The 27704-nt window shown below is 54.7% G+C and overlaps 1 protein-coding gene across 3 annotated transcripts; it reads left to right on the plus strand.

Moving 5' to 3' along the window:
- Nucleotides 1-5416: 5416 nt before the first annotated feature.
- Rhpn1 (rhophilin Rho GTPase binding protein 1) lies at nucleotides 5417-16231 on the plus strand. Of its 3 annotated transcripts, XM_085679156.2 has the most exons (16): nucleotides 6164-6219; nucleotides 6744-6799; nucleotides 9530-9645; nucleotides 10619-10747; nucleotides 10891-10966; nucleotides 11666-11743; nucleotides 12101-12225; nucleotides 12312-12478; nucleotides 12662-12855; nucleotides 13275-13431; nucleotides 13509-13619; nucleotides 14051-14245; nucleotides 14811-14887; nucleotides 15040-15186; nucleotides 15268-15429; nucleotides 15868-16231. In XM_085679156.2, the coding sequence occupies exons 3-16, from the start codon at nucleotides 9545-9547 to the stop codon at nucleotides 16039-16041; spliced, it is 1893 nt and encodes a 630-aa protein (XP_085535282.2). In that variant the 5' UTR covers nucleotides 6164-6219; nucleotides 6744-6799; nucleotides 9530-9544; the 3' UTR covers nucleotides 16042-16231. The 3 variants fall into 3 exon arrangements, with proteins under 3 accessions (XP_085535280.2, XP_085535281.2, XP_085535282.2); XM_085679154.2 differs by lacking the exon at nucleotides 6744-6799 and having other exon boundaries at nucleotides 5417-6219; XM_085679155.2 differs by lacking the exon at nucleotides 6744-6799 and having other exon boundaries at nucleotides 5417-6219; nucleotides 13512-13619.
- The last annotated feature ends 11473 nt before the right edge of the window (nucleotides 16232-27704 follow it).

Genomic DNA, 27704 nt, shown 5'->3' on the forward strand with positions numbered 1-27704 from the left:
TATATTCTGTTAAGCCATTGGCCAAAAGCAGCTTCTTTATTAAACAGTAAAAGCAACACATACACAGAAGGCAGTTGTTCAATTCCTAGGAATTAGAACCCTATTTCAAGTGAAACAAAGCACGAGATGGGTTGAATGGATAGGGCCGGAAGGACAAAGGAAGGCTGAGGCCATATATAGCTAATATTGCAGTGAATTTATGGGGTCATGACCTGTTGCAGCAATGGAATACCCAGGTTAACATTCCTGCAGTCCCAGTGACAGCCACTCCTGACAGCCACTCCTCTAAGTGCCCTGAACTAAATCCTCCATCTTGTGACCACACCATTAAATCCATGGCCACTTCATATTGTCAGTGAGCCTCTACGTTACGTAGGCACACTCATGGGATCTTTGGATGCTCTTCAGGTGACAGAAGTTTTGTGGGAGGCTTCATCTAATTAAGTGTGCTTCAGGCTAACCACTATGCCCAGTGTCCAGCAAATGCCAATTCCCAACACAATACCAGTGCCCCAGGCCTTAACAAGGCACACCTTTAATCCCAGCACTTGGGTAGCAGAGACAGACAGATCTCTGTGAGTTCAAGGCCAGCCTGGTCTACAGAGGGAGTTCCAGGATAGGCTCTGAAGCTACAGAGAAACCCTGTCTCGAAAAACCAAACAAAAACAAACAAAACAAAAAACAAGACTCAATCTTAAAGGTGAAAAGTGCCCATGAAAATCCCTCTGCTCGAGGCTGAAGGACAATCACTTGTGTGTCATCCGGCCCCATTATCCTTTTCCTGTTCTGTCCCCAGAAGACTTAAAGCAAACCACCTTCTTGCTCTGAGAAGAACTTCTCTCTCCCTACTTCCTTCTGAAGGCATGCAGGGCCTTGGGAGAGGCCATGTGCTGCACCAAGCCCTCTCTGAGTCTTCCCTATTCCCCCACGATACAGCTACTCTAGGAAGGGACTGCAGGGCCCGGTGCAAGCTGGTGCTCTCAGGGGTGCCATTTGGTTTTCTAAAGTGACTTAACTTGCCTTCAAATGGGAATAAACATCCATGAGTTTCCCAGAGCTTCTGACAGCCCTGCACTGGCCCGTGATGTGGCAGCGATTGATGGCCCGTCTCACCGCGAAGCCAGGTACATCTTTTACTAAAGGTGGCTTCTGAATGACAAATGGCTTTCTCACAAACACGAAACTGTTGATTGTATTTACAAACAGTTCATTTTTCACAAGCCGCTGGTCCTGCCCCTCACGCTTGGGACCCTTCCGCATGATGCATGGGTGGCTATTACCAGCATTGATTAAGGCTTCCTGTCCTCCTGTGGTACCTGTCCCTCCATCCATCACAGACAGGTGCTCACACATGCTGTGCATGGTGGCCCCCTACCCCCGGACTTGGCGGTATCTGTTCCTCAGCTGTGTTGTTCCGTGCGCCCCCGGATAAGGCGCATGCCACAGCCCTGACATCTTGACGTCTACAGCACTGGACAAACAAACCACTAATTAAGCCCTTTAGCTTCATCCAATCTTGGGCCTTCAAAGGCTCCCGCCTCTGCTCCTCAGTCTGGAAAAATGTGAGTGTAAATAAAGTGTCAGCATGACACACAATCGAGCCAGGAATCCTGACGTCAATGTCATTGCTGAAGCAAGTCACCCAGCATCTAGTGTCTGCTTTGGCCTTCCAGCCCTGTGACCTGCAATAATTGGGAGGAACAGAGGTTGATTTTGGCTCTCGATTCCCAAGGTCTCACTCCGTGGTCAGCTAGCCTGTTGCTTTGGGGATCTGTAGGAGGCAGGGCATGGAGAGAGTACCAGTGGATAAAACTACTCATCTGGCATCTGGGGAGCAAAGCTGGGTCTCATCTGAGAGTACACTCCCCGTAACCTCCCCCAGCTAGGCCACATCTTCCTCCAGGTCTTCACATATAGGCCTTGGCAGACATCGCATACCCAAAGGAGAGCAGGACTGATCCAGGGGACCCAGAGCCAAATTCCTTAGCATCCACTGGGGAAGGGGCAGTCACCGAAGTGGCCCAGTCTGGGCCAGGCTAGGACACTTAGACTCAGCTGCTTTCCTCACACTGTCCTCTCTAGCCCATCTCTTCCGAGCTGCACGAGTAGGTCAGTGGTGGTATCTATCCCCAAGGCTGACCCATTCCAGGAGCGAGGCTGGTATTCACGGAAGGAGCCAGAAGCAGCCAGATGCCACTAGGCGTCTCCAGTCCCTTAGCATGGGGTCCTCTGATCACTGGGTAAGTCAGCAATTTCTAGGCTTCCAGGTTCTCACGTCATGGCAGCTCAGAAAAGAGTCACTTTCTGCCTAAGTCAGAAATCCAGTATTCCCAATGACAACAAAGCCTACCAGGGACTGAGAGTGTAGCTTAACAGTGGGGTGTTTGCCTAGCATACACACAGCCATGGGTTCCATTTCCAGCACCACACACATGCACACACACGCACACACACATATGCATGCATACACACACACGCATGTACATGCACGCGCACACACACACACACACACACACACACACACACTGCAGCCCACTTGCTACCTCCTGACTGCAGGACACTCCTCCACAAACCCTTTTCTTGACTACTGCCCTGCACTCGTTCTCAACCTCCACTCAGTTATAATTATTTCAGAATTTTGATTAAACATACCTCTATCCCCGTGTCTTTTTAAATTATTATTATATTATTATTTAAGCAATTTTGCTTTGCATCATATCAGTCTCTCCAGACTTAATTAAAAGCGCCACTGGTGGGGAGGTTAAACCAACAGGATCCTTTCCCTCCTGGGATTGGAAAGTACCAGCCAATCAACACCTGCTGAGGAATCCTACCCTTTACAGATTCAGCCTTTGGGGTGTGGCCTCCCCTAAGCTATCAGTTCTCTTAGAACCAACAGCTGAGGCTCTTTGAGCCCTCATTACCCCCAAAGGCCCCATCTCCACGGCATCCCATGGGGGAGGGGAGACTGGCTTCAGCATGTTAGTCTGGGCTGGACACAGACGTTCAGTACATGATCTGGTTAGCTGAAAACTGGCTGCCCTACCCAGCTCTCCAATTAGCTATAATTGGTTTTTTGGTTGAACTTCTTAGGATTTCCAGATTAAGCAGTCCAGTGACCTGATAATAAATATCATTTGCTTCTTCCCAGTGTTAATACCTTGGCTGGGAGCTACGAAGCACTCAGGCCTCCATCCCTACCCCTTATCCTAGAGCCCTAGCGTGGAGATAACGGTGTTCAGTCATCTGTGTTCCATCCGCCATCTTTATCAGGCTTAGCTGGCTTATCTCATTCAAGGTGATGTGGGGGAGAGCTGCTCCCTGCCCCAGGACACTGGAGGAGGAGCAAGCCCAGTGTGGACTTCCTAGAGATCCATCCTCCCTACCGCTCTCATGATGCCCCAGGACACTGCACAGTTCTTGGGGTGGTACTGGCCATGGTAGTGTCCAGGGCAGAAAACATGGTCACCTTCTACAGGATTCTCTACGACACAGACGCCCGGCTCAGGAGCCCTGAGAGCCTCCTAGAAAAATAAGTTTCAATTGCATAAACCGCCAATTTCTGATGGCAGCCTGAGTGGACCCACTATATAAAGTTCAATTGCTTACAAAGAAATGGATACTGCAGGATTCTTCATCCACAGCTATGTCAGACAATTAGAATGGAAATGACACAGTGCTCTCCTCTGGCCTCAGAAACTCATCAGCACAGCCGCCCTCTATCTGGCCTCCCACCTTCCCCCCAGACCATGAGCTCTTCACAGGGATTAAAGGAAAGAAATCGCATGCCACCTACAATGCAAGCACCATGCATATAAACTGCGGTATATAACGGAAAGACATCCTGTAGTCTAAATAAGCTGAGTTGAAAGGAGATAGGACGCACTGAGTGGCTCCTGGTATCTCTGCCCAGAGTGGGAGTAACCCCTGTCCCGACTCTGGACCGGCTCTCAAGTGCGTTAGCACCTTCCCTGGTTCGACACCTCAGATGCTGATCTTCATTTCCTCAGGAACGGGGGAGTGGGGAAAATGTCGAGGCTACATTCTCTACCTGAAAATGGCTTGATTCTACTATCCAGACTGGTTGGTTTGTTGTTGTTGTATATTTTGTTTTGGTTTGTTTGGTTTTTTTTTTTTCAGACTTGTAGATTCCAGGCTGACCTCAAACTCACCACGTAACTGGAGGAAGGCTTTGAACCTCTGGTCCTCCTGCTTCTGGCTCCGATATACTGGGGTTCATCATGTTCTGTGAAGCGCTGGGGATTGAACCTAGGACTTTGTACATACTAGGCAAGTATTCTACCTGCTGAGCTATACTTCCCTGCCCCCTCCAACCTGATTTTTGACTCAGTCTGAGGTTCTCAATTGAAAAGCTCGAGAGTTCTTAATATCCTCAGCAACTAGGAACCAACCGCATCTCCTAGCAACTGTGCCCTGCAGGACCACTGGGACTGCAGCAGGATGTCCCTGAGACCCCTGAGTGGACCTAAGTGGAAAGTATTTCTGAAGCTACCGTGGATCCTGCAGTTGGCTAAGCAAGCTGCAGAAAGGCAACTTTCCCTAAGTTTGTGAAAAGAACAATCTTGCTGAGAGAGAAAGGCATAGTTAAGAGTCAAATATGGGAGGGTTGGAGAGATGGTTCAGTGGTTAAGAATGTGCACTGCTCTTATGCTGGACCAAAGGTTAGGATTCCAGTCCCGACATCTGGCAGCTCACAACTACCTGTATGTCTTGTCCCAGGGGATCTAGTATACTTATGGACTCTATAGGCACTGTACTCATATGCAGAAACACGCACAAATTAAAATACAATAAATCTTAAGAAAAAATATTACTTAGTCGCATGTTTTGTTGGATGTAGGTTATGCATGCAGGATTCTGAAACAAAGCCACCAAGAAATCTGAGTTCCTGGCTGCCTATACAAGGCGGTGCTAGGTGTGCTTGGAGAAGACAGCACATGGCTCACTGTGAAGACTGAGGCGCTGGTCACATTCAGGCAGGATGCCAAGAGCCCCAGTGATGGAGGGAGCTCCCCATGAAGATGTCAATGGAGGGTAAGTGAAGATAGGTAGAGTCCACCAGGAAGATGCAGGGAAAGGAATGCCAGGGTCTCAAAAAGGCCATTGGGGAAGGCTAGGAAGTTTGGAGGGGCTGGTAGGGGCCCATGAGAGATATATTTCTGGGGGTGCCCACTGTAGATGCTCAGGGGCATCCAAGAGCTTAGCTGAGAGGATTTAGAGCTAGGGATAAGAGTCCGCTGTGTGTGTGTTGTTGGGGGCGGGGAATGGAGATTGAGCCGACTCCGTAAGGACAAGCGGTGACCAGGGTGGAGGAGGCTGACCTTTGGAGCGGCTTGACAAAGGGCAGGCCACTAACTTCTAGGATGTGTTCTCAGTTCATCCACTGTGAGCCAGCCCACATGGAATCTAAGAAGTGCTTGCTCGGGTTCTGGAAAAAGTCCAGTTCTCAAAACAGAAAGTCCAGGAGGCAAGCAGGTTCTGGAACAACAAGCAGGACGATGAGGATGCATGCTCTGGAAGCAAATGCATAACCAGGGTTCTGGAGGCGGTTCTGGAAGCAAGGGGACCGCAGCGATGCTCTACTCCGCGGTGCAGGGAAGAAAGCAGGCATTGTTCAAGAATCAGCACAAGCACTTGTCTCTAACAAACCGTTTAAAAACCCCATTGTAAACATTTTTGGAGCAGTCCTGGAGGGTCCCGTTGCCGGGGTGACGAGATAAAGTACTGAAGTCCCAGCAGGGGCCGCAGCCGCGCCCGCTTGCCGCCCCCAGCTCTGCAAGTCTTTTTTCCTAACTTTCCCCGCAAGCCCAGCCGCCAGTGTAGCGCATGCGTACTGTGTTCGGCCAGCGGCCCTGGTTGCTAGGGGTTACCAGATCCCTTACCAGGAGCCTGCCTCTCTCTCACTTTGGTTAGTTGTAGTTGCTGTCGATCGGAGCAGCAGTCAACTCTGATTGGACGGAGCCAAGTTTTGCTGGCGGGGCCCGCGCCCTGCCTCGCCGGTCAGTCGGACCCAGTCCGGACAGAGTCGGACAGTTCGGGCAGCGCGGCTGGTCCTCCCAGGAGTGCGAGGGACTTGCTGCTCGCGGCCTCTGGCGGTCAGCGTCCAGGCGGGCGGCGATGATCCTCGAGGAGAGGCCAGATGACCCGGGTGCCAGCGAGGACAGCGACCGGCTGCTGGACGATAGCAGCAACCGTAAGGTGGGGGCTGAGGAGGGGTGTGGATCCCCAGCCTCTTGTCCCGTGCTGTGTGGCGCGGCCTTTGAGGCCTTTCCTTCCTGGGCCCTGCTTCCCTGAAAGCCAGCTGTTGAAACTGAGCCCCCAGAGCCTGTGTTCCAGCCCGGTGGAAATGCCAGTGGTGCAGCCAAGAACTGGGTGATCTACCTGAAGCGAGGAATCCCCTTGGTTCTCAGAATCAAAGAGTTAGTTCTGATCGATGACAGCCCCCACCCACTCACCTCCACTACCGAGCAGGTGTTTTCTCTGACACCCGGGTAGCCTCCTTTCCCAATAGTGTCCTCTGCATGCCTGCCTGAAGAAGCGGGTGATCATTAGATAGTAGCTTGTAGCAGCGGACGAAACCTTCTGGACTTCAAGTCCCCTTGCCACTTTCCAGAACACACACCTGCTCCAAAATCCCTGTCTCTGGGGATGAGGGTACCTGGGCTTCCGGGAATCCGGGGCTAAATAGGGGTTGAATTGAGACCTGTTCATTCTTTGCCTAGGTGGTGTTAGGCTGATCTCACTCTGCGGCCCCAGTCTGGGTGTTGCCTAGGGATCAGTGAGTGTTTAAGTTTCTTAGTGTTTGTGCACGTTCTGTGATACTCCTGCTCAACCTCTCCCCACCCCTGGAGGGCTGCTAAGCAGAGGCTCCTGTCACTACTCCCAGGTGTCTGCCAAGGCACTTTGCCCTCCCTCTTTCCTGGTGTCAGACTGCGCATTGCTCCTGGCTCATTCTATCCAGCTTTTGTGTGTATGTGGCTCAGGTCTCCTAGCGGATGGGGGAGGGGAGAGAGGGCACCCAGTCTTGGACAGATCTCTCAAGGGCTCCCTCCTGCCTGGCATGCCTCGTGTCACAGTGACTAGCTGGCACTAGAGAGATGGGGGAGGATGGAGGGGAAAAAGAGGAAGGGAAAGAGAGAGGGAGGGAGGGAGAGAGGGAGGGAGGGAGGGAGAGAAAGAGGGAGAGGGAGGAAAGGAAGGAGAGACAGCTTGCACCATGTACTCCACGAATTCTTCTTTATAGGCTGGCCATGCCTTGTGGGTGCCCTTTGGAGGGAGTGCGTGTTGCATTGGGCAGCTTCCCTGTCAGGAGTGTGGGACTCTCCCAAAGAGCCGACTCAGTGAGGGAACCTGGAAAGACTTGGGCCTACCCTATTCCTTCTTTCTATTCCTAGGCCTGTATGGGAATAACTGTCCCTTCTCTTCTGCTAATCCCGGGGGACAGGCCAGTTCAGACCACTGGGTGTGAGGTTTTGTTTCTCTGGTCCCATCCCTTTCCTCTCTGGACATGGTCAAACCCTGTTCTGGTTGGGCCATTGTTATTGGGGTGTCAAAGGTGATGGCAAGCTCTCCCAGAGTTAGACAGGAATTGCCACCGTGGGTAGCTTTTGTTTCCAGAGGGTGGGGAGATTGCACCAGGAGAGAGATGGCACCCAGTGTGGAAAACTGGGTGTAGGCCATCAGCTTCTAGAATCCATCCAGCCCCGTAGATTTGTCTCTGGCTTGCTTACCTTGCCCTTCTGCCGACACAGGTTAGCAGGTTGGCTTGGCCTCCTTGAGTGAACCAAATTAAGAAGGCTGAGAACAGGCCCAGGGTCTAGAGAAACCAGAGGGGCTGGCTGGTGTAACTCCCCATCAAGTTGGGGAGGGGATGAGGCCATGGGTCATCACTGAGCTAAGGCCTACTGCCCAGCATGTTTCCAGTCCTAGCTGCTCACCAGAACCTAGGACTCTAGAACCTTTGTAGTAGGATCTCGGAAAGAAGATGTTTGTCGCTTACTTAGTGGCTTGGAAGAGAGGAGACTGTCATGGCCCCAGTGTCCATCCTGAACAGATAGGGATGGGTCCTGAGAAGGAGGCAGTACATTGTGGTACCTCCTCTGCCCCTGTGCTGTTTTGTGCCAGCTATCCTGAGCATGAGTCACCTATCTGTAGTCACCCAAGGATGACTTAATGGGCGGCTTCTTTCAGAGTGAGCCCAGGTGCCACTTCTGTGGGCGCTCTTCAGTGACTTGAGCCTCTCTTGGGAAACTGGCTCTGAATGTATGACCAGTATTGGCAGTGCCAGGGTTAACACACACACACACACACACACACACACACACACACACACACACACACACCGCTGTGTCATTTGGACTAGAGTCTTTCGGTCCCTGTGACCACTAGTGAGCGTCTTTCTTTGCCTTCTTCAAAATCTTTGTCACCAAGTCTTAGGCTGATGGGTTAACCCAGGCAGGGTAAGAACCTTGCATGGCTTAGACTACTCATCCCCACTCCTTGACAGTCTCTGGGAGGAAGCTTCTAGCCATGGCCGCTGAGCCTGTGGCTGAAAAGAGGGGATGTCACAGATAACGCAAGCCACCTGTCTCACATTACACAGGAGGAGCTTGCTTCCCTCTGGGGCTGGCAAAGAGACACTGGGACCCAATGCCTAGTTGTCTGTGTCATAGATCAGTCTCCACTGCCTGAGCAGCGCAGGCTCATTACTGTCTGGTGATCATGTCCTTAGTGCTGTGGGCATGTACACTACTTGAAAAACCCTGTGGGCAGAGCCCAGGCCAGGTCCCTCTAGAAGGGACTTGTCCTGGGCTTTGGTAGTAGCTCGCTGGAAAGGTGGCCAGACAGACCCCCAAGGCATAGTGTGCCCGCTGCATGGATGAGCTGGTGAGTCCTCGCGGCATGTAAAGTTGGTTCCAGCAGGAACAATCAGAAAGGGCTTCCTGATAGAGATTACAACATATTTTAATTTTTAAGAGGTTTTATTTTTAATTATGTGTGTGCATGTCTGTGTATGATTATTTGCATATGAATGCAGGTGTTCTCAGAGGCCAGAGGTGTTGGGAACCCCCCCCCCCCAGAGGTAGAATTACAGACAGTGTGAGCCATGTGACATGGGTGCTAGCTAGGAACCAAACTTGGGCTCTCTACAAGAGTAGTATGGGCACTTAACCAATGAGCCATCTCTTTATAGAACTATGTCCAGAGCCCTGTCACTCCATATTTTAAACTTGGGACCATGGATAACCCAGTGTTAGGAGAAGGGGTTATATGGGGGAAGCCAATTAGATGTCAGAGGCTGAGTCTACGGCATCCGTGAAGCATTGTGGGGAAGCATCTCACCCATGTTCCCAGCCAGGCCCGCCCAGCCCCTCCCTGTGACACCAGCTGAGGATCCAGCCCACGGTGACCACTTCCTTTCCTAGGGACAGGCTGAGGTCCCCTGATCTTGGCAGAGGCTATGCTGATGGGGGTTCTGTGGGCATCACCACCATTGTCCTCCCTGCAGGGCTATGACTCCTTGATGCAGAACCAGCCTGGCCAGCTGCAGAGCCACAGGGCTCGACTCCACCAGCAGATCAGCAAGGAGCTGCGAATGCGGACGGGTGCCGAGAATCTCTACAGGTGAGCACCTGCTACTGCGGGACCCTGGACGGGTGTGTGTGTGTGTGTGTGTGTGTGTGTGTGTGTGTGTGTGCAGTAACCCTGTCATCAGTCAAAAAGAGAGATAGATGGGCAGATGGCCGTGACATGGCTGCCACTTGGGTCCTAGTAACCACACTATATACTTTACCATTCGGCCTAGACCCTCACAGACAAACCAGGCCATTGCCACCTCTCGGCCTCTCCCCATATGTTTGGCCAGGAACCAAAAGCCTCCTTAGGAGGCCCAACAGGATCTGGTGAGCCTCGGAGGCTGCTCAGAAGCTGTGTATGGTAGGTGGCCGAGCACTCAAAAGCTGGGGACCTTGCAAATGATCTTTCGACCCAGCTTCCTCTTAGTACAGTAACCACTCTGTACTCTGCAAGGGAGCCCAGGGCTATGACCCCCAACGTCCTCCTCTTCCCTGTCACCAGAGAACTCCTGCTCCCTGTACTGGGGACCAGTACAGACACGGGGAGGGATGGCTGTGCCTACAGTCCAGGGAACTTGTGTTGGAATCACAATGGCTTTGGAGAATGAACTGTGTAAGAGGAGACATCATAGAAGAGGAAGGGGGGATGGTGGAGGGATGGCTCAGTAGTTAAGAGCATTGACTGCTCTTCCAGAGGCCCCGGGTTCAATACCCAGCACCCACATGTCAGCTCACAACTGTCTGTACCTCCAGTTCCAGGGGATCTGACACCCTCACGCAGACATTCATGTAGGCAAAATACCAATACACATAAAATAAAAGATAAATACATTTTTAAAAAGAGAAGAGGAAGGCACCTCTAAGCCAGCCCTACTTAGCTATTGCCACCCTGACTCCAGCAGTAGGGTGTGGCCCAGCAGCACTCACCCCTCTGGGTGGACTCTGAAGCCTGGGTGGGGCAGGAGAGCTGTGTGGGTCTGGGTCCCTGGATCTGCCTCAGGCGTGGGTCTTCCCTCTCCCAGAGCCACCAGCAACACCTGGGTCCGAGAGACAGTCGCCTTGGAGCTGAGCTATGTCAACTCCAACCTGCAGCTGCTGAAGGAGGAGCTGGCAGAGCTGAGCAGCAGTGCGGACATGGACCAGCCAGAGGGGTGTGAGACACCAGGCGGGGCACGCCCACACGTGTGGAGGGTGCAGCGGTGGGCTGGGAGCCTCAGCGGTGGGCTGGGAGCCTCGGGATAGGTCTCCAGGCCGCTAGGGGCAGTAGGTCTAGAGCTCCTATTTCTGGTTTTAGTGAAAGTGTTACTATTCCCATGATCCCCCTGGGCCTGAAGGAAACCAAGGAGTTGGACTGGGCCACACCCCTGAAGGTAAGTGCTGGCCTGTGAACTTTGAAGGACCTGGTCCTGAGGTGGGCTGGGGTTAGATGCTCCCTAATCTAGTCATCCCGTTGAACCGGTGAGGAAGCTGAGGATGGGGAGAGGAAGGGCTGCCATAACAGGAACTGGCACTACCTTCCTGCTGCCTGATTCTTCTGATCTCATCCTGGGCTAAGGGTTAGATTGGAGTCCTGCTCCAGAATGGCTATGAAGGGGCCTCATCATTCTGGGAGCCCCAGTATGACCACCATGGGTTCCAGGATCCCCCGCAGAGGGCCCCCTGGCTCAAGGATGTTACTCATCTGGTACCTGTTCTTGAGAACAACTGGCTCCTGAGTGACCTGGAGAGCGTTCAGATCCCAAACATTCCATGTCTCTTCTTCCCGGGCCTGTCGGGTCCCATGGGAAAATGACATGACCTTATGACTCAGTGTTTGAGTCTCCAAGATGGCAGATGAAAGAATGTGTATAAAATAACACCCCAAGAATCCTGGCCCAGTTCTATCTTGGAACCCAGGACTTGGGAACCAAAGCGTCAGCATCCACCAGTGTTACAGCCCCCAGGTCCTCAGCCCTCCCCCCCCCCGGCCCCAACTACACAGTCAGCCTGCTCTTCCCTGGCCCCTCCCCTCCCCAGAGCAGGCTGCCAGGCATGGCATGCCCCAAGGGCAGTACCTGTTCTTCCAACAGGAGCTGATCTCTGAGCACTTTGGAGAGGATGGTACCTCCTATGAGACAGAGATCCAGGAACTAGAGGACCTACGGCAGGTGGGTGGGCTGCTTCCCCTCTTGTTGATCCAGAGGTAGAAGTGGAAGCCAAGTCATAGGTTGTATCTCAATGCAGAAGTTCACACAGAGTCTCCACACGCTAGGAGGAAACCTGGGAGATAGGCACAGCCAGTGTTCATGGAAGGACCTGGTGACTCTATTCTGGCCATGCTCTGTTGGTCTGGGCAGTGGCACCGCCTGTTCCCTCCTCGGGGCCCTTTTGACTTCTTGTGCCAGGCTGCCCTCAAAGTTCCTGGGGTGTCAAGTATTCCTTGGAGATGATGCCCAGGGAGATTTGAGGATGGCATCATGAGTAGTGGATCTTAGCACTAGGCCCGATTGGATTCTCCCTTCCAGGCCACAAGGACTCCCAGCAGGGACGAGGTCGGCCTGGATCTGCTTGCCACCTACTATAGCCAGCTCTGTTTCCTGGATGCACGTTTCTTCAGCCCTGCCAGGAGCCCAAGGCTGCTCTTCCACTGGTAGGGGCTAGCAACAGAGGTGGAGGCCCTGGGATGGGAGGCCAGGTTGTTATTGGAACTGTACCCATCCTGACACCATGCTACAGGTACGACTCGCTCACGGGGGTCCCAGCACAGCAGCGGGCTCTGGCCTTCGAGAAGGGCAGTATACTGTTTAACATTGGGGCACTCCACACGCAGATCGGAGCGCGGCAGGACTGCTCCTGCACCGAGGGCACCAGCCATGCCGCTGAGGCTTTCCAGAGGGCTGCTGGTGAGGGCTGTAGACCATAGTAGGCGGGGTATGGTACCCATCTCTGGGGCAGGAAATAAAGCTGGTGGACATGGCCTCCCTGTGTGAAAAATTTAGCAATAAGTCCTCTAGTGGGAAGTTCAGAAGGTAGTCCTGGTGGGCATGGGAAGTCCTTGTCTGTTTGAGCACTCTCTCCATCCTCAGGGGCTTTCAGACTCCTGAGGGAGAACTTCTCCCATGCACCGAGCCCAGACATGAGCACTGCATCTCTCTCCATGCTGGAGCAGCTCATGGTTGCCCAGGCACAGGAGTGCATCTTCAAGGGCCTTCTGCTGCTGGCCTCTGACACACCCGACAACTGTCCAGCTCAGCTGCAGTTGGCTCAGGAAGCTGCCCAGGTAAGGCCAAGAAGCCCTGCCCAGGAACCTCAATGAGATGGCCAAGCTGTGGCCACCCAAAGAGCAGAGAGCAGAGCTCAGCGGGACCTGAGCAGTGTTGGTTTGAACCCAAGTCAGGCAGAAACGGGCAACCACGGAGGAGGCACCCACATCTAGTGCTCTGTGTCAATCCCTAATGCCAGTGGCTGCCCCGGTTCATGAGGTCCTGGGAACAGGAACCGAAGCCCTGCATGTCCTGGTCTGGCTCGGCTAGCAGTCTAGGGAGAGGCTGCCAGAACGTGGGGCAGAATAGATGGAGCCCAGGATGCATAGGCAGGGAACTTAGGCTGTCTACTAGGGGTCGACTGGCCTTGCCCCTTGAGCTCCATGGGCCCAAAGAAAGGCAGAGGCTCCATTTGGACCAGCATGCCTGTTGGCAGGTGGCAGCTGAATATGGGCTCGTGCACCGGGTCATGGCCCAGCCACCTGTCCGAGACTACCTGCCCGCCTCTTGGACCAACCTGGCACATGTCAAGGCTGAGCACTTCAGTGCCCTGGCCCACTACCACACAGCCATGGCCCTCTGCGAAGGCTCCTGTGAGTGCGTCACCCCGCATGCCTGTGTGAGCCCACAGAGGATCTCTGCTCACACTCATGGCCTCTCTGACCCCCAGCAGCCGACAAGGGAGAGCTCCCAGGGCAGGAGCGCGCCTTCCAGCCCTCAGCTACCTGTGAGCCCCAAGGTCCCACACTGCCGCAGCATCCGGAAGAGCGCAGGAAGCTTGGTGAGGCATCACAGACAGGGCCCTTGGCCAAATATGGCAGAGTGCCCCCATAGTCACTCATCAGCTGGCATCCCTGGGTTGGTGGAAACTGCCGAGAGAGGGGCTCCTGGGAGTGCTGGGCAGGTGGGTACATACTGAGGACAACTCTTCCCTTGCTCTACTGTTTGGCTTGGCAGAACTTTCCTAATTTGGCCAACACTGTCTGACCTTATGGCCCTTTCCCTCTCCTGATGCATAATGAGACAGAGGGTCTGGGAACCAGCTGGGAAGGGCCCGTTGGCAGGGCTCCTGTGCATTCATGTGTGGTGTGTGTGTGCCCAGCCTGATAGGGCCAGTTGATAGGGCACCCATGCACGCATGTATGGGGTGTGTGTGTGTGTGTGTGTGTGTGTGTGTGTGTGTGTGTGTGACAGTGCTATGCCTGTGCACAGCAAAGGCCCACCTGAAGCGCGCCATCCTGGGCCAGGAGGAGGCGCTGCGGCTTCACACTCTGTGCCGAGTCCTGCGAAAGGTGGACCTGTTACAGGTTGTGGTAACTCAGGCACTGCGGCGCTCGCTGGCCAAGTACTCGGAGCTCGAGCGTGAGGATGACTTCTTCGAGGCTGTGGAGGCCCCCGACATCCAGCGTGAGCAGCCAGGGAGGGCCCTTTGGGATGAGTATGTCAGTCAAAAGGCCAGACTGAGCCCCTGCAGCTACTGCTGAGGGACCATCAGCCAGCCAGGTGTGGTGGTGCATGCCTATGGTCCCAGACCAGCACTAGGGAGACTGAGTCAGGAGGATAGAGTTGAAGGACAGCCTGGGTGGCATAGTGAAACCCTCTTTGGGTGGGTGGGGAGACAGCCTGCACTGTGGAGTGGATCCCTGGGAGGGTATCAGGCCAGTATCCTCTACCATCTCCTTCCCTGCTTTCTTGGTTCTTGCAAGGCAAGAGGGGAGATGGGTACGGTGCCAGTTGGGGCTTCCAGGTGGATTCCGAGAAGTCTCTCCATATATCATCTCTTTGGGGAACTAGTATAGCCCTGGCTGTCACTGAGAATACTAGACTTTGAGGAGCCAGGAAAGTTCCACTTGCAACCGAGGGCCACACACTCCTCTGAACTGAGCCAAGTCCCACCCATGGAACTCTGGTTCTGGGAGGTTCAAGAGTCTGGGGTTTGGTTCCAATTCTCTTTTCCCTCCTGCCCTGTCAGCCAAGACCCACCAAGCACCAGAGGTGAAAATGCCGAGCCTGTCCCAGATGAAGGTGACTGACCTCTTCCATCGACTGGTGAGCAAGCCCGCTCTCCCTCCCTGCCCCCCTTCCCTTCAGCCCCTCACCTGTTTCTGTCCTACGGGATATGGGCTAAGATGGGCTTGCCAGACAGGTCAGGGCTCTTTGACTGCCACCCAGCCAGGCCTCTACCACTTGTCTCCTTCCAGGGACCCCTGTCTGTGTTCTCAACCAAGAATCGGTGGCAGCTGGTAGGGCCAGTGCACATGACCCGAGGAGAGGGTGGCTTTGGCTTCACACTGCGGGGAGACTCACCTGTTCTAATTGCTGCTGTTGTTCCGGGGAGTCAGGCTGAGGTAAAGGTCCTCCGGCCCCTGGTGTTGAGATCCCAGACCATCAAAGTCTGCCACCACCTCACTGACCCGCATTCTCCGTAGTCCGCTGGCCTGAAGGAGGGCGACTACATCGTGTCTGTGAATGGGCGCCCTTGCAAGTGGTGGAAACACGTGGAGGTGGTGGCACAGCTGAGGGGCATGGGCGAGGACGGCGTGAGCCTGCAGGTCGTGTCCCTGCTGCCCAGCCCTGAGCCACGTAGCACGGTGAACCCTTGGCCTGGGAGAAGATCCCCAACCCCCAGCCCCACCCAGCCCTGGTCTTCCTCTTGGTTGTCCAAGAGGCCTCAGAGAGAAGGTGGGACGGTGGCCTTCAGTGGAGGTGGCTTCCTGGGCAGTGTTCACCTGTGATGGAACCTCCATAGTGTGGCTCTCGTCCTGCTCCAAATGAAGCCCGCAGCCCATATCAGTGGGGTTTTATCCCCAGACTAGAGGTTTCCAAACCAGTCTATTTCAGAGATCACATCCTTTCAACAAGGCCATTCCAGGGTTGGGTGGCAAGCAGCCTTACATGGCCACTTCAGATGTCCCCAACATGTTCCTAACACGCCCATCACTCCTAGAGGGCTCTGCCCTCTTCCTAGGGTGGCCACAGATAGAGCAGGCCATGATGGCTGACCACATCTGTCCCTGTCCTGGCTGTAGGGACCCCGACGACCGCAACTGCTGTGGAGTCAGAGAGAGTGTGGCTTCGAGACGCCGATGCCTGCACGTGCCCGCCCCTGGCCCATCCTTGCCTGGAGCCGCAAGAACAAACAAAGCAAGACTGGGAGTCAACCTGACCCCTGCACAAACAGAAACTGTGTCACCTGTCCCTGAGCTGGACACCCTGGACCCCTGTGTGCCCCCGGTGGCTGTGGAGGCCATCTTGCTGTGTTCATCACCCAGTAACTAGCTCCAGCTAGCCAGGTGTACCTAGTGTGTCCTGCCCTCTGTGCCAGGGAACCATCAGGCTGCCCCCCAACTTGCTTAGAACTAGAGATGTCTATTAAAAATGTGTGTCAGATGAGAGGAGTCTGAGCTGAGACCATGGCTGCTCTACCCGCACCACGGATGTCCCAGTCACTCGAGTGCTCCCTGAGACCATGGCCGCTCTACCCGCACCAGAGATGTCCCAGTCACTCGAGTGCTCCCTGAGACCATGGCCGCTCTACCCGCACCAGAGATGTCCCAGTCACTCGAGTGCTCCCTGAGACCATGGCCGCTCTACCCGCACCAGAGATGTCCCAGTCACTCGAGTGCTCCCTGAGATCATGGCCGCTCTACCCGCACCAGAGATGTCCCAGTCACTCGAGTGCTCCCACAGCTGCCCTCTGCAGAGGGCAGCAGGGCTAGTGCTGTTCCGCACAAGCCTCTTGGCCCCTGCCATGCCCCATCTACTCTACTTCTGCGTTGGCTCTATCCTCAAGTCCAGTTGCTCTAGGAATGTCCCCTCAGGGCCCTACCTGAAGAGCAGGCCTGCTGCATAGTGGCCCTGCCAGTCCCCTGGCTGCCCTCCCTTCCCTTCCCTTCCCTTGTCAGTCTCTCTGTGTAAGGTCCCAGAGAAGGCATTTTATCTTCAGCCTCCTTATAGTGCCTCAACTTTCAGAGTCCCACCTTTTCTCCAGGAAACTAGTATTCTGGCCACCCGGCTGCCCAGTTCCAGCTGCTCCCATGCAGGCCCCGGGCAGGTGTCTTAGAAGGGTGGGCTCAGGACCTGAACCCCAAAGGGACATAATGGGGGCACCATGTGGGAAGCAACTCTAAACTTTGTATGGCAAAACCATGAAGATGCTCTCCCTCAAAGGCCTTGGAAGGTTCAGAATAGGAACAGAAAGACTGTATGTATCTTAGTGGCAGAGCACTGCCCAAGGCGCCTGAAACCCTGGGCTCAATCCCCAGAACTAGAACAAAAAAACAGATGGGGAGCTTGTTCCCAGAGACCACCAGGGGGCAGCGGTTGCCCACTCATGCAGCCCTAGGAGGCTGCAGCTCATCCAAGCCCCAAGAATCTGAGGAAGGCCCAGAAAAGAGAGGCAGCCAGCTCCACAGTCAGCAGCCCACAGCCTTACATCCTCCAATCTCTTCTGTGCGGCCCCCAGGTAAGAGTACCTGATTCTATGCTTCAGGTCTGGCTACACAGTCTAGTGTCCCGCTGCACATCACCCTGTGCGGACGTCAGCATCACGGTCTGGCGAGGGTGAATGTAGACCATAAGCACGTGAGTCAGGAAGATCCAAGCACAACTTCCTTCCGAAGCAGTCGAGGTTCCCAGGGGACCCAGATGTGTCCCCTCCTCCTTCACCTGCCCTCTTAGGACAATCTCCAGTGCAGCAGAATGGCCAAGGTCACTCAGGGTCCTCAGCTTGTGTTAATTTTATTAATCAAACTGTGTGTCAAGGAGACCATTACATGATAATCAGAGAAGACAGGGTGGGCAGCCCTTGTGGAGGGTAGTGAATGCGAGGGCCCTACCCCTCCCCACCCCTCCCCCACCCCAAGCAGGCACACACACACACACACACACCTTGGATGGTCTGTCAAGACGAGGGAAGGAACTGCCCCTCACCTACCTAGAGGTGACTCTAGGCTGCCACAGCCTGATGACTCTCCTGATCGCACCGTGCCCAGGGCTTTGTTCCTGGGCCCTTGTTAACTGAGCCTCTCTACCCGAAATCACAAATCTCCTGCTCAAAAGTCACCTCTTTAGGGGGCTCTCTTAGAGCTGTTTCTGTGCCCTGGTGACTCCTCCCAGCAGGAGCCATTGTGTCCGAGTGGCTTATCCCTGCCTTCTCCCAGTGCGAGACAAGTCCCTGGGGCACACTGTCCCTGGGCAGGACAGCGGTCTCTGGCCAAGGCCCAGCTGCCCTGGTGGGAGGGCTCCTAGGACCATAGCTCCCTGGGTCTAGAGTTCTGTCTGGGCTAGGGCTGTGTGGTGATGGAAGCCCTACCTAGCCCTCTGTGTGAACTTCTTTAGACAGGAAAATAGGTGTGTGTAACATAGGCTGGCACAGTGGGAGCCAGCCAGAGAGGCCATGCATGCTGGTGGGTACTAGTCCTGATCTTAACAACGCATGGCAGCTACCCTAGTGGGCCAGCTGATGGACACCACCCCCCCCGCAAGGAATGTAAGCAAACCTGGTTCTGGCCCATTTACCCTGGCGTGTTTTTTGCCACCACCCTGCCCCACACTCTTCCCCAAACCTTCCTACCTAGCTGGCATCTTCTCAGCCTTCAGAGTCCATGTCCCTTTCTCGGGCAGCTCTCGTTTGTCCACACCCCTGCTCTGAGCTGCAGCCCCTTCTGGCTCAGCCACATAATGCTTACTACTGTGGATCATAGGTGGGCCCTGGGGCCATGAACAAGGACTGGGCCAGCTGGTCAGTGAGGGCCCTGAATGCCTGAGGAAGACACATGACATATGTCACACATATGTGCTGCCTGAGAGGAAAGAACGGGGACCGGCCCGTCTCCTCACAGCCTGCGCGGACCTAGCATCCACATCCAGCAGGGAGAACATACGGCTGAGAGAAGAGGGGTGTCCCTGTGTGCTTCTCACGCATACAACCCCAGGCAGCACACGCCATGGAGGGGCGCTTCATTTTCAGAGCGGCTCCCTGGGCAGGAGGCTGAGGCATGTGTATGCTGCGATTCCTTTCTTCTTTGCCAACAAAAAACTGCCGAGAGGGGAAAAGGCAAACTCTGTTTTGCTTGAATCAGCAGTGAGAGGCCTGGAGATTAATGTGGGAGAGGGAGGCGCGGAAGAGAGAGTGGGGGTGGGGAGAGAGTGAGGGTGGGGCGCGTGCAGACCGGGAGGTTTGGTGATGGATAGTCGAGGGAAGATGGCCAGGTGGAAGGACCCTGCTACCTCCGGGGCCACTTCCTTCTGGGCCCCTCCTTTTACATGTGTGCTTTGGGTCTGATGCCCAACCCAGAACCTCCTACCATGCCTACCCCCACGCCCATCAATACCTTACTTCGCCCATTGTTCCCAGGGATCTGTGAGTTCAGCTGCAGGCACAGGAGCAAGGGACAGGAGAAGTCAGTGCACCAAGCTCCCAGCCCAGGGTGCCCCCCTGGGCTACTGTCATTCTTGAGTAAACTGTGACTACATGGTTGGGATGTCCAAGGAAGCGGGGTTAAGATGCAAGTCAGACATTTGGCCTGCCTGGTGGGGCATCTGAGTCAGAAGCCCATAGTAGGGGGCTTAGTGGAGTGTCTGGCTGGGTACTGGCTCTGAGCAGGCGACGGGAGCCGGGCAGATGCAGAGGAACGGTAGGGGCTTGGGCTACTTAGAGCTGTAGCCCAGGTGAGGGAACATGATGGTCAAGCCAGGACAAGAGACAGGTGTAGTGGGGTGTGCCTCAGTTTCTCAGGATAGGGAAGAGAGAGTGGAGACTTGCCGCTAGCCTCAGAGAAGCTGGATCACTCCAGATCACACTAGCCCGGCTAGAAAACCACCATTAGGACTCTAGAAAGCCATGGTCAAACTGCAGCAATCACACAATGGCCTGCCATGATTCTCCACCAGGAACACAGACCTACATCTCTGCTGGGTGGGGCAACAAAACTCCTGGAGGACTTTGGGGACCCAGGATGCTGGCTCCCTCAGGGGTAGCGGGGCCCTTGACCCTGTTCCGAGAGAAGATACTGGATAGGCCCACCAAGAACTCTGCTCTGGCTCAGGATAAAGCCCTTTAGATCACTGTACCCCTACACGTCACTCAGACTATATTCCTGGGGTTCCTCCCCCAGCTCTGAGGTGGGAGGGAGGTCACAGCCCAGCACCTCATCCCAAATCCATGTCCTCAACGTGCTGATCTTGTATGACAGGTGGAACAGGGTCAGAGGGGACCCAACCCGGCCCTATCCACTCCGAGAAGCCTGTGACCCATGCCCTCCCCAGCTATGGCAGTGTTTGGGTGGGTCCCCTAAGGTGCCAGCACTGTTGTGTTAGGGACACACTCCCCCTTCACTGCCCTCCTCTGTATCCCCAACTTCACTCCCCTTCTCCCCTGCAGCCCTACCTCCCTTAGCCCTCCCCTCTCTCTCATCCTTTCCCTCATACCTTGGCTCTCTCCTCCTTCTCCCCTTTCTCTTTCCCCACCAGCTTTCCACCCCCACCTCCATCCCTCCCGTCACAGGTCAGCTTCACCACCCAGCCTCCAGCGCCCTATTCCACCGTTACTTAGGTCAAAATCACCTCATCACTGCCATCACTGAAGTCAGCTTCGCCCCGTGCCCATTAATTTTTGTCAACCTGACACAAATTAGAATCACCTGGGAAAAGAAAATCCAGTGAGGAATTGCCTCCATCAGATTGGCCTGTGGGCAACTCTGTAAGGGCATTTTCTTGATCAATGATTGGTGTGGGAGAATCCAGACCCCTGTGGGTGGTACCACCCCTGGGCAGGTGGTCCTGGGGAGCAAAAGAAAGCAAGCCAGTGAGCCATGGAGAGCAAGCTAGTAAGCAGTTCTCTTCTTCCTGCCTGGCTCTTGCCAGCCTGGCCTTAGTCCACCAGTGCTGGCATCAACCAACACCCTAACCTATCACCATCCTCACCATCTCTGGTACCTAAGTGTCCGGTCTGGGCCTAGGCAGCCACGGGAATGTGACTCCAGGACGTGGAGTAGGGTTAGGAGTGGTGGACAGCTCTGGTGGGACCTACTGATGCTGGCACACAAGCAGATGCTATGGGGATAGAGTAGCTGGGGAGCATAGTCTCTCTCTGGAGGGAAAGGGCAGTGTCACCTGAGGCTCACAGGAAAGTAACGGACAGCCTGGAGTTCACAGGGAGGAGTTCAGGAGCCTCTAGAGGGGGAAGTCAGGTTGGGTTGGAAGGTGGGGAGGTAGCTCTGCCAGACCCATGCTTTGGCCAGGGTTGAGGTGGCAGCCCTCTGTTGCAGGAGTCCAGGCTGGGTTGTGAACTTTAGACTGGGGAGGGTGAGGGTGAGGAGAGCTGAGCAGAATTGGGGAGAGCTGAGCAAGAGGCCTCTCAAGTCTGAGGTCCCATCTTCAGGGAGGGGTCTCTACCTCAGTTCTTCTCACATTGGGTTCTCAGAGTTCACCTGTCATCCCAGGAACCCTTGGAGACCTGTGACCAAGGCCTATCCCATACAGAGGGTCCACATTAGCCCGGACTGGCCGCTGCTCTGTGTGTCCACCTTGGGGTGGCCCAGGCTCCATGCCCATGCATAATGCAGTATTTACCTGAGGGTGATTGGCAGCCACTCTGACTTCCCCTCCCCCACAGCCCGAGACGTTGAGCCAGACGTGCATTAAGGCGGGAGTGACTTATCGAACTGTCAGGGGGAGCGTTTTAAGACAGAATTATAGGGGAGAGGAAAAAGATTTTTACCAAATTAATGAAAAATCAATCTGGCCTCAAAAATCCATTAGCCTTCATAATGCGCCTGTTCCAGGCTGAGCCGCACAGTCCAATATCGGCTGTTAAATACCGCAGTGGCTCCCCCGCGGCCCACCATTCATTACAGACGGGCAGTGTTTACTTCTAAGAGTGACACCTGCCCCCGTTGTCAGCCCAGAGCTCCTGGCTCCACAGCCCCTAGGAGGCCATAGGCTCGGACCCTCCATCCAGGAAGTGAGCCATCGGGCTCCCTCATACACACCCAGAGGAGAGGGACCAGCCTGGGAAGCCACAGGGAGAAAGCACAAACCTCAGTGGACGGTAGCGTGGGCAGATCAAAATGTACTGCTGTTGAGAGATGGCAGCAGCCGTGAGGAAAAAGTGACCGTGAGGGTCAGGTAACCATGAGGAACAAGGTGACCAAAGGATGAGGAGGTTACCGTGGAGGTTAAGTGACCACTGAGTGAAACGGTCGTAATGTGAACAGTGAGAGTGGGTGACCACGGAGTAAAGTGACCATTGCATGAGGTGACCGTGGGGCGTAGTGACCGTGAGATGAGACGACCATGAAGATAAGGTGACCATGAAAGTTGTCATGGGGACATCACCAGGGTCATGCATCCATAAAGGTGACCACCGGGCAGCTGGGCACCCTGAGGACCCAGGGACAAACAACCTACAGAAGCAGGTGGCTTTCCTGTCCCCTTCTATCCAAACAGGAGGAGAGCTGGGATCCAGGGCCTAAGAAAGGTCTTGTCGCAAGGCCCTTTGTTCCACCTACCTAGGTCATTTGGGTGGACAGCCCAGGGAGGCCAGCAAGGCTGGGGTAGCTGGAAAGCCCCAGGGTGCCTGAGGAGGCCCTGAGACTAGAACAGCTAAAGGAAGCTAGGAAAACCCAGGGGTAGCAGGGAAGTTGGGAGGCCCATGAGGCTGGAGAGGCGTAAGACAGGTTGCATGCTGTTGAGGTCAAATAGTTCAAAAGGACCCATTCAACAGAAGGTCTAATGAGGCCCGCAGACAGGCTTGGCTCACAGGATTTCTGCCTCCCACCTCCTTTTTGAGCCATCTGTGGGGCGAAGCTGAAAATGTGTAACTTCCGTGCTACTGCACGTACTACGGTACTACATGTACTATGTGTACTACGGTACTACGCCTGTAGTGCGGCACCTGCCCTAAGAGATGATTCACGAGTCTCGGGAAAGGGGCTGGAGATTTAAACACATACACACACAGAAAGGGACACAGGTCATCCCTGAAACAAAAATGCCCCCTTTATTGTGTCCAGGGGGCAGCTTATACAGGGATCCTTAACTGATAGCCACGCCCCAGCCAAACCCACCAGAAACCACGCCCCTGCCATCAGGAACTCCTGAGAGTCTCGTGCTCAGAGCTGCAAACACAGGAAAACAAGCAATTTTGCTCAGAGCAGCTGCAAGCATAACACGTTTACAAGAAATTCAGGGTTTGGGGCTCCACAATCCCCAACAAAAATGAATATCTGAGACTACTCTGTGCCCTATACCAGGCAGGTCCGTGGCTAGAGACTAGATAGTTTTTTTTCATTAAATCGACAAAAAACAAAACAAACAAAATCTTCTTTCCCTCCCTATGGAATATTGTCTTGAGACGCTCACTGCCATCCTGAAGCAGCCATATCCTGGGACCCTAGAGGGAAGGCAGGCAGGCACCTATACTGGCTTCCCCAGGGTCCCTCTTGAACCTGGCTTTGAGCAGGGCAGCATTTCTGGGGAAATCTCATGCTGAAAAAAAAAAAAAAATCTGGCATTCAGTGCCCCTCAGTAGCCATGCAGACGGCCCCATATCCAAGACTTGCTCCTCAGGGTCCCCTTGCCTGATTCTGCTCTGGCCAAGACCACGTGGCCTCCAATTCACCTGCCTTGCCCAGACCACATTGTGTAAATAGATTCCACATTCCAGAAAACTCAGCACCCAAAGCTGCCAGATGAGAATTTTCTGAGTTTTTGTTTTGTTTGCGTTTGTTTGTTTGTTTTCTTTTTTTGTTTTGTTTTCTCACTCATCAGTTCATCAGAGTCCCCCAAGTGTGGGAGATGTACCTACCATGTAGTGTCAATTACCCAGCAAGGCTTAGTCCTGGTTCCTGCCCCAAAAGGCAGGTGGGTTGGTAACAGTCTAACAGGAGAACCCAGCCACCCACTCACTCCTCACCAAGTCCCCTGTGGAGCCAGACTGCCTGCCAAGGCCTTGTAGATTAAATCCCAATTCATTAGTGGTGGCGGTTGTGTGGGAAGTGTGGGCAGCCCTACGCCCTGCAGTCTAGAGCGGGTCCCTGGGCTGTCAGGCCCCACCAAGTAAACCAGCTTCCCACTATTGATCTGTGGCCCCGTATACCAGCTGCAAGTCGTGCAGACAGACAGAGGGCAGACGTAGCTCCACCTGTAGGATATGATCGTGGGCCCATTCTGGAAGGTTTTCCAGGGCTGGTACCAGAATCCAGGTCATCAGCAGCTACGTTCCTCACTGCCGGCACATCTGTCGTCCTGCTTGTCAGGGTCTCCTCCTGCATCTTCCTCGTATGTCTGTCTTCAGGGCTCAGGAGAACATTTGGGGGCTCCTGACCTTACTTTCTATGCCTGTGCCTGCTTCCCTTTCTGGCTTGTGGATCTCATGTTGCCTGTGGGTGTCCCCCCACCCCCGCCTCTATCACCAGCATCATGGTCTCTATGGGAGTGCCTGTGTCCTGGGGCACCCAAGGCCAACCACCAGCAAGAAAGCCACAGTCTGGTTGCTAGAGGTGGAGCTGAGAGCCAGCTAGCCTCTGTGCAGGGGCCTGCTGGAGCAGGAGCTTAAGCGTTTCTACCAACACTGGGAAACATCGCACACTTCTGATGGAGAAGCATTCCTGCTCCCATAGCCGTGTCTGGATGTACTAACTCCCAAGAGGCCAATCCAGCCTGTGTCTAACCAATCAATAGCCAGGCACATCCTGCGCATAGCAGATCTGCTGACCCAGGCTGGGCCTGCTCCCTCCTGCTCTCCTCATCAATAGTGGATCATCCGGACCCCTGCTGGTCTCAGCCCCTTGGGGAGAGGCAATGCTGACTTGGCCCTGTAGTCATACCAGGGCGCCATCCTGACACAGAGGCCAGACAGTCGGTTGGTGGCATCTAGGCCCTGCCACTCGCCTGTGGGGGTCTCCTCGGGAGTCCCAGATCCATCCAAGTGGGCTTATGGAGACTGTGGCGGGGGGGGGGGGCTTGCACCAGACTCTGTGTGGTGATAACACAGTCCCTGTTGTTCATCAGTGAGTGGTAGTGAAGGCAGCTAGAACTTCTAGAACCCATATACAACCTAGGGTACTGACTTGACCTCAGAGGCTTTGCCTATCAGGTATCATGGCCAGGATGGCTTCCCAGGTTGCAGGACTGGATCCTGTGCCAAGAGACCAGCTGCACAAGAGTCTTGGGGAGGGAGTTCCAGTGGGGATGTCCACCTCTTGCTTCAGCACATCTGGCCTCTGTTTCCTTACCAGCTGTGGCAAATAGACACATAAGACAACATGGATCTGAAGGTATTCTCTGTTTTATAATGCATGTGATCTGTCAGTTCACGTGACCCAAGTGAATCTTGGCTCATTGTGGAGGAGCTGGGCCCCAATGGTTCCCTTGGCAAGCACCCCATCCTGATGAGTCAGGTAGTCACAGGGGCAACACACAGACAAGGACAGTACCTGCTACTGGGTGCTCAGGCACCAGGACAGAATAACCCAAAGAGGGAAGGAAGAGGGTTTTGAAGAATGCTTAGGTATTCCCCAGGCTGCCTGAAGAGGCTTTTAGTAGCACCATGTGGGCAGGGGGGTTGGGGAGGATGTTAGGCAGCCAGTTAGCCTGATGCAGGGGAGGACCTGTGGTCAAAAAGTCACCTGGCCACTGTGAGGAAGAGCCTAGAGAGAGACTGATCTACTTCACAGGTCCTGGACTAGACTTGGTCTCCTGTTTCAGCACCCAGAGAGGCTCAGAGACCTGCCAGGATCACACAGCATATGGGATTCAGCCAGGTCGGATCCTTACCTCCTGGGATGTTCAGGGCAATTGACTACATCTGCCTGAAGACAGGCCCTCCTCAGCCACCATCGTCTATCCCCCCACACACACCCCACCCCCTGTACCGGAGCTATTCCCAACAGGAGCTGGGACTCGGTGACTTCTGCCTCCTGTGGTCCCCATCGTGGTCCCCAGTGAGTGGCTTGACCAGGGCCTGGAACTTGCCTGTTCTTAGGACCTAGTTTTGTGAATATCCTTAAAGAGGAGGCTCAAGCAATTACCCCAGAACAAGGCTGTTTCTCTGACCAGGACCAGCAGCATCCTAAACCTGGAAAAGCCTCCTCTGATCAACGGTGAGCGATCAGTTCTTTAAAGCCTCCTGACTGGCGGCGCCCGTCTCGGCCTCAGCAGCAGCGTGCCCTCTGCCCCTGCCAGGTCAGCAACCTTGGCCCAGTGTACAGGGGGCCTGGGGATTCAGAGACTTGGGGCAGGGAGGACAAAATGGCTCCTTTAACTCGGCCCTTACACTGGCCACATCAGCATCCCTCTCCTCAGTTGGCACCTCGTAGTGATCCCAGATCACCGTGTAGGTGGGTGACAGCAATGTTCTGGTGATCGTGCTGGCCTGGCCTGTTCCCACCCACCTGATGGTGTTTCCAGGTTCTCTTACAGGCCGAGCGGGGACTGCCTCCCACACTTCCCACCGGTGGACTGTCCCCTGTGCCCAGCACTGCTTCATTCCCTTGGAAGTGGCTCTCTAAATGGCAACAGCAGGTCCGCCAGCCCTGTTCGGTTCACAAGACTCCTGAGTCAGGCCTGGGATGGTCACCACCCACGGAACTGCACACAATTTTCATAACAGCCTCCCAGGAAGTCCCTGGCTTGTTATTCCCCTGTAATCCCTCCCCAGGAACAGTTAATGTGACCCAGGGGCCACACTTGCTGCCTAGGCCCAGCAACCTCCATCACTGCCTCCTCAACTTCTAGAGCCCTTTGCTGGTCAGCTTGGCCCCACCCTAGCCCAGGAAGTACAGTCAGACACCTACCTCATATCCTGCCTAGAGGGACTGGAATCGGACCTCCACAGCCTATTAGGAAACACTTCAAAGTTCCTTCTAAGCCATTTTCGGCAAAGGTCAGTGGCATTAAAAGCAGAGTGCTGCTGGGACATTCCCACTATCCCCTACTACCGTCCATCTTCCCATGCCGGTCCTCTGACCCACTGATGGCACTTCCCTGGCCGAGCACCTCCTTCTCCTGTCCTTCCTCTATAGTCTTCTGTCAGTGAGAGCACCCCCAACGCCCCCGAGTGTTCCCCAGGGTAGCCCTCAGCTGCATGTGTCCCTGAGGATCTGAGGATAGGTACCTTTCAACATGGTAGGGCAGAGGGGCCCTCATCTGGGAGGATGAGGAGCCAAGAGAGGCCAAAATGAGGCAGGAGAGCAGAGGCTCCCGGAGGAAGCATGGGGGAGGGGAGGGCAGCAGGGTTGTGTCCAGCATAGATTGATGTCTCTGGCGGCCGGCGGCCCAGAATGTTTTTAATGGTCCCTAAAGCCCTCGGTCAGCCAGCGCTGAGCTCAGCAACTGCTTTGGCCAGTCAGGAGGGTGTGGACCACTGGGAGCCCACTTCAGGCCTTAACCTCCCACCCCCGAGTTGCCTCCCTCCACGCTGAGGATTCCAACACCCTCCCCCATTGCCCCACACAAGAACTCAGGGCAATAGACACAGCCATGTCCCAGGCTTCCCCCAGATTCACAGGATGACCCATGTGCTGGGCTGGAAATATCCCACCCTTGGAGCCTTTCTGGGTGCAGGGATGGAGAGGACGCCTCCCCTGGATCTCCCACCCCATTTGTCACAAGCCTATTAGGTGCTGATAGCTGCATCCTACCTGCCCAGTTAGGGCAGGCCAAGGACCCCTGGCGCCCATTCATCATAGGTCCTCTACCTTGTTCTGTGCTGGGGGGCCTTGGGGGACAGCTTTCCCACAGAGGAAGCCAGGACAGGGAGGGGGTCCTCATACTGAAGCAGGGACAGGAACTTGCAAGCTTCTAGCCCCTACCACCATCCTCACCTGGAGGAAAACCAAAACCTGTGGGCACCTGCCCATGT

Source organism: Myodes glareolus, chromosome 19, assembly GCF_982192425.1.
Source record: "Myodes glareolus chromosome 19, mMyoGla1.1, whole genome shotgun sequence".
NCBI lineage: Eukaryota > Metazoa > Chordata > Mammalia > Rodentia > Cricetidae > Myodes > Myodes glareolus.

What these genes read in the sequence shown, in the direction of transcription:
- Rhpn1 (XM_085679154.2), top strand. Translation starts at nt 6,139, where the DNA reads ATGATCCTCGAGGAGAGGCCAGATGACCCGGGTGCCAGCGAGGACAGC. An exon ending in ACTGGGCCACACCCCTGAAG is followed by an intron (nt 10,967 to 11,665) that starts GTAAGTGCTGGC and finishes TTCTTCCAACAG; the next exon opens with GAGCTGATCTCTGAGCACTT. An exon ending in GGCCCTCTGCGAAGGCTCCT is followed by an intron (nt 13,432 to 13,508) that starts GTGAGTGCGTCA and finishes TCTGACCCCCAG; the next exon opens with CAGCCGACAAGGGAGAGCTC.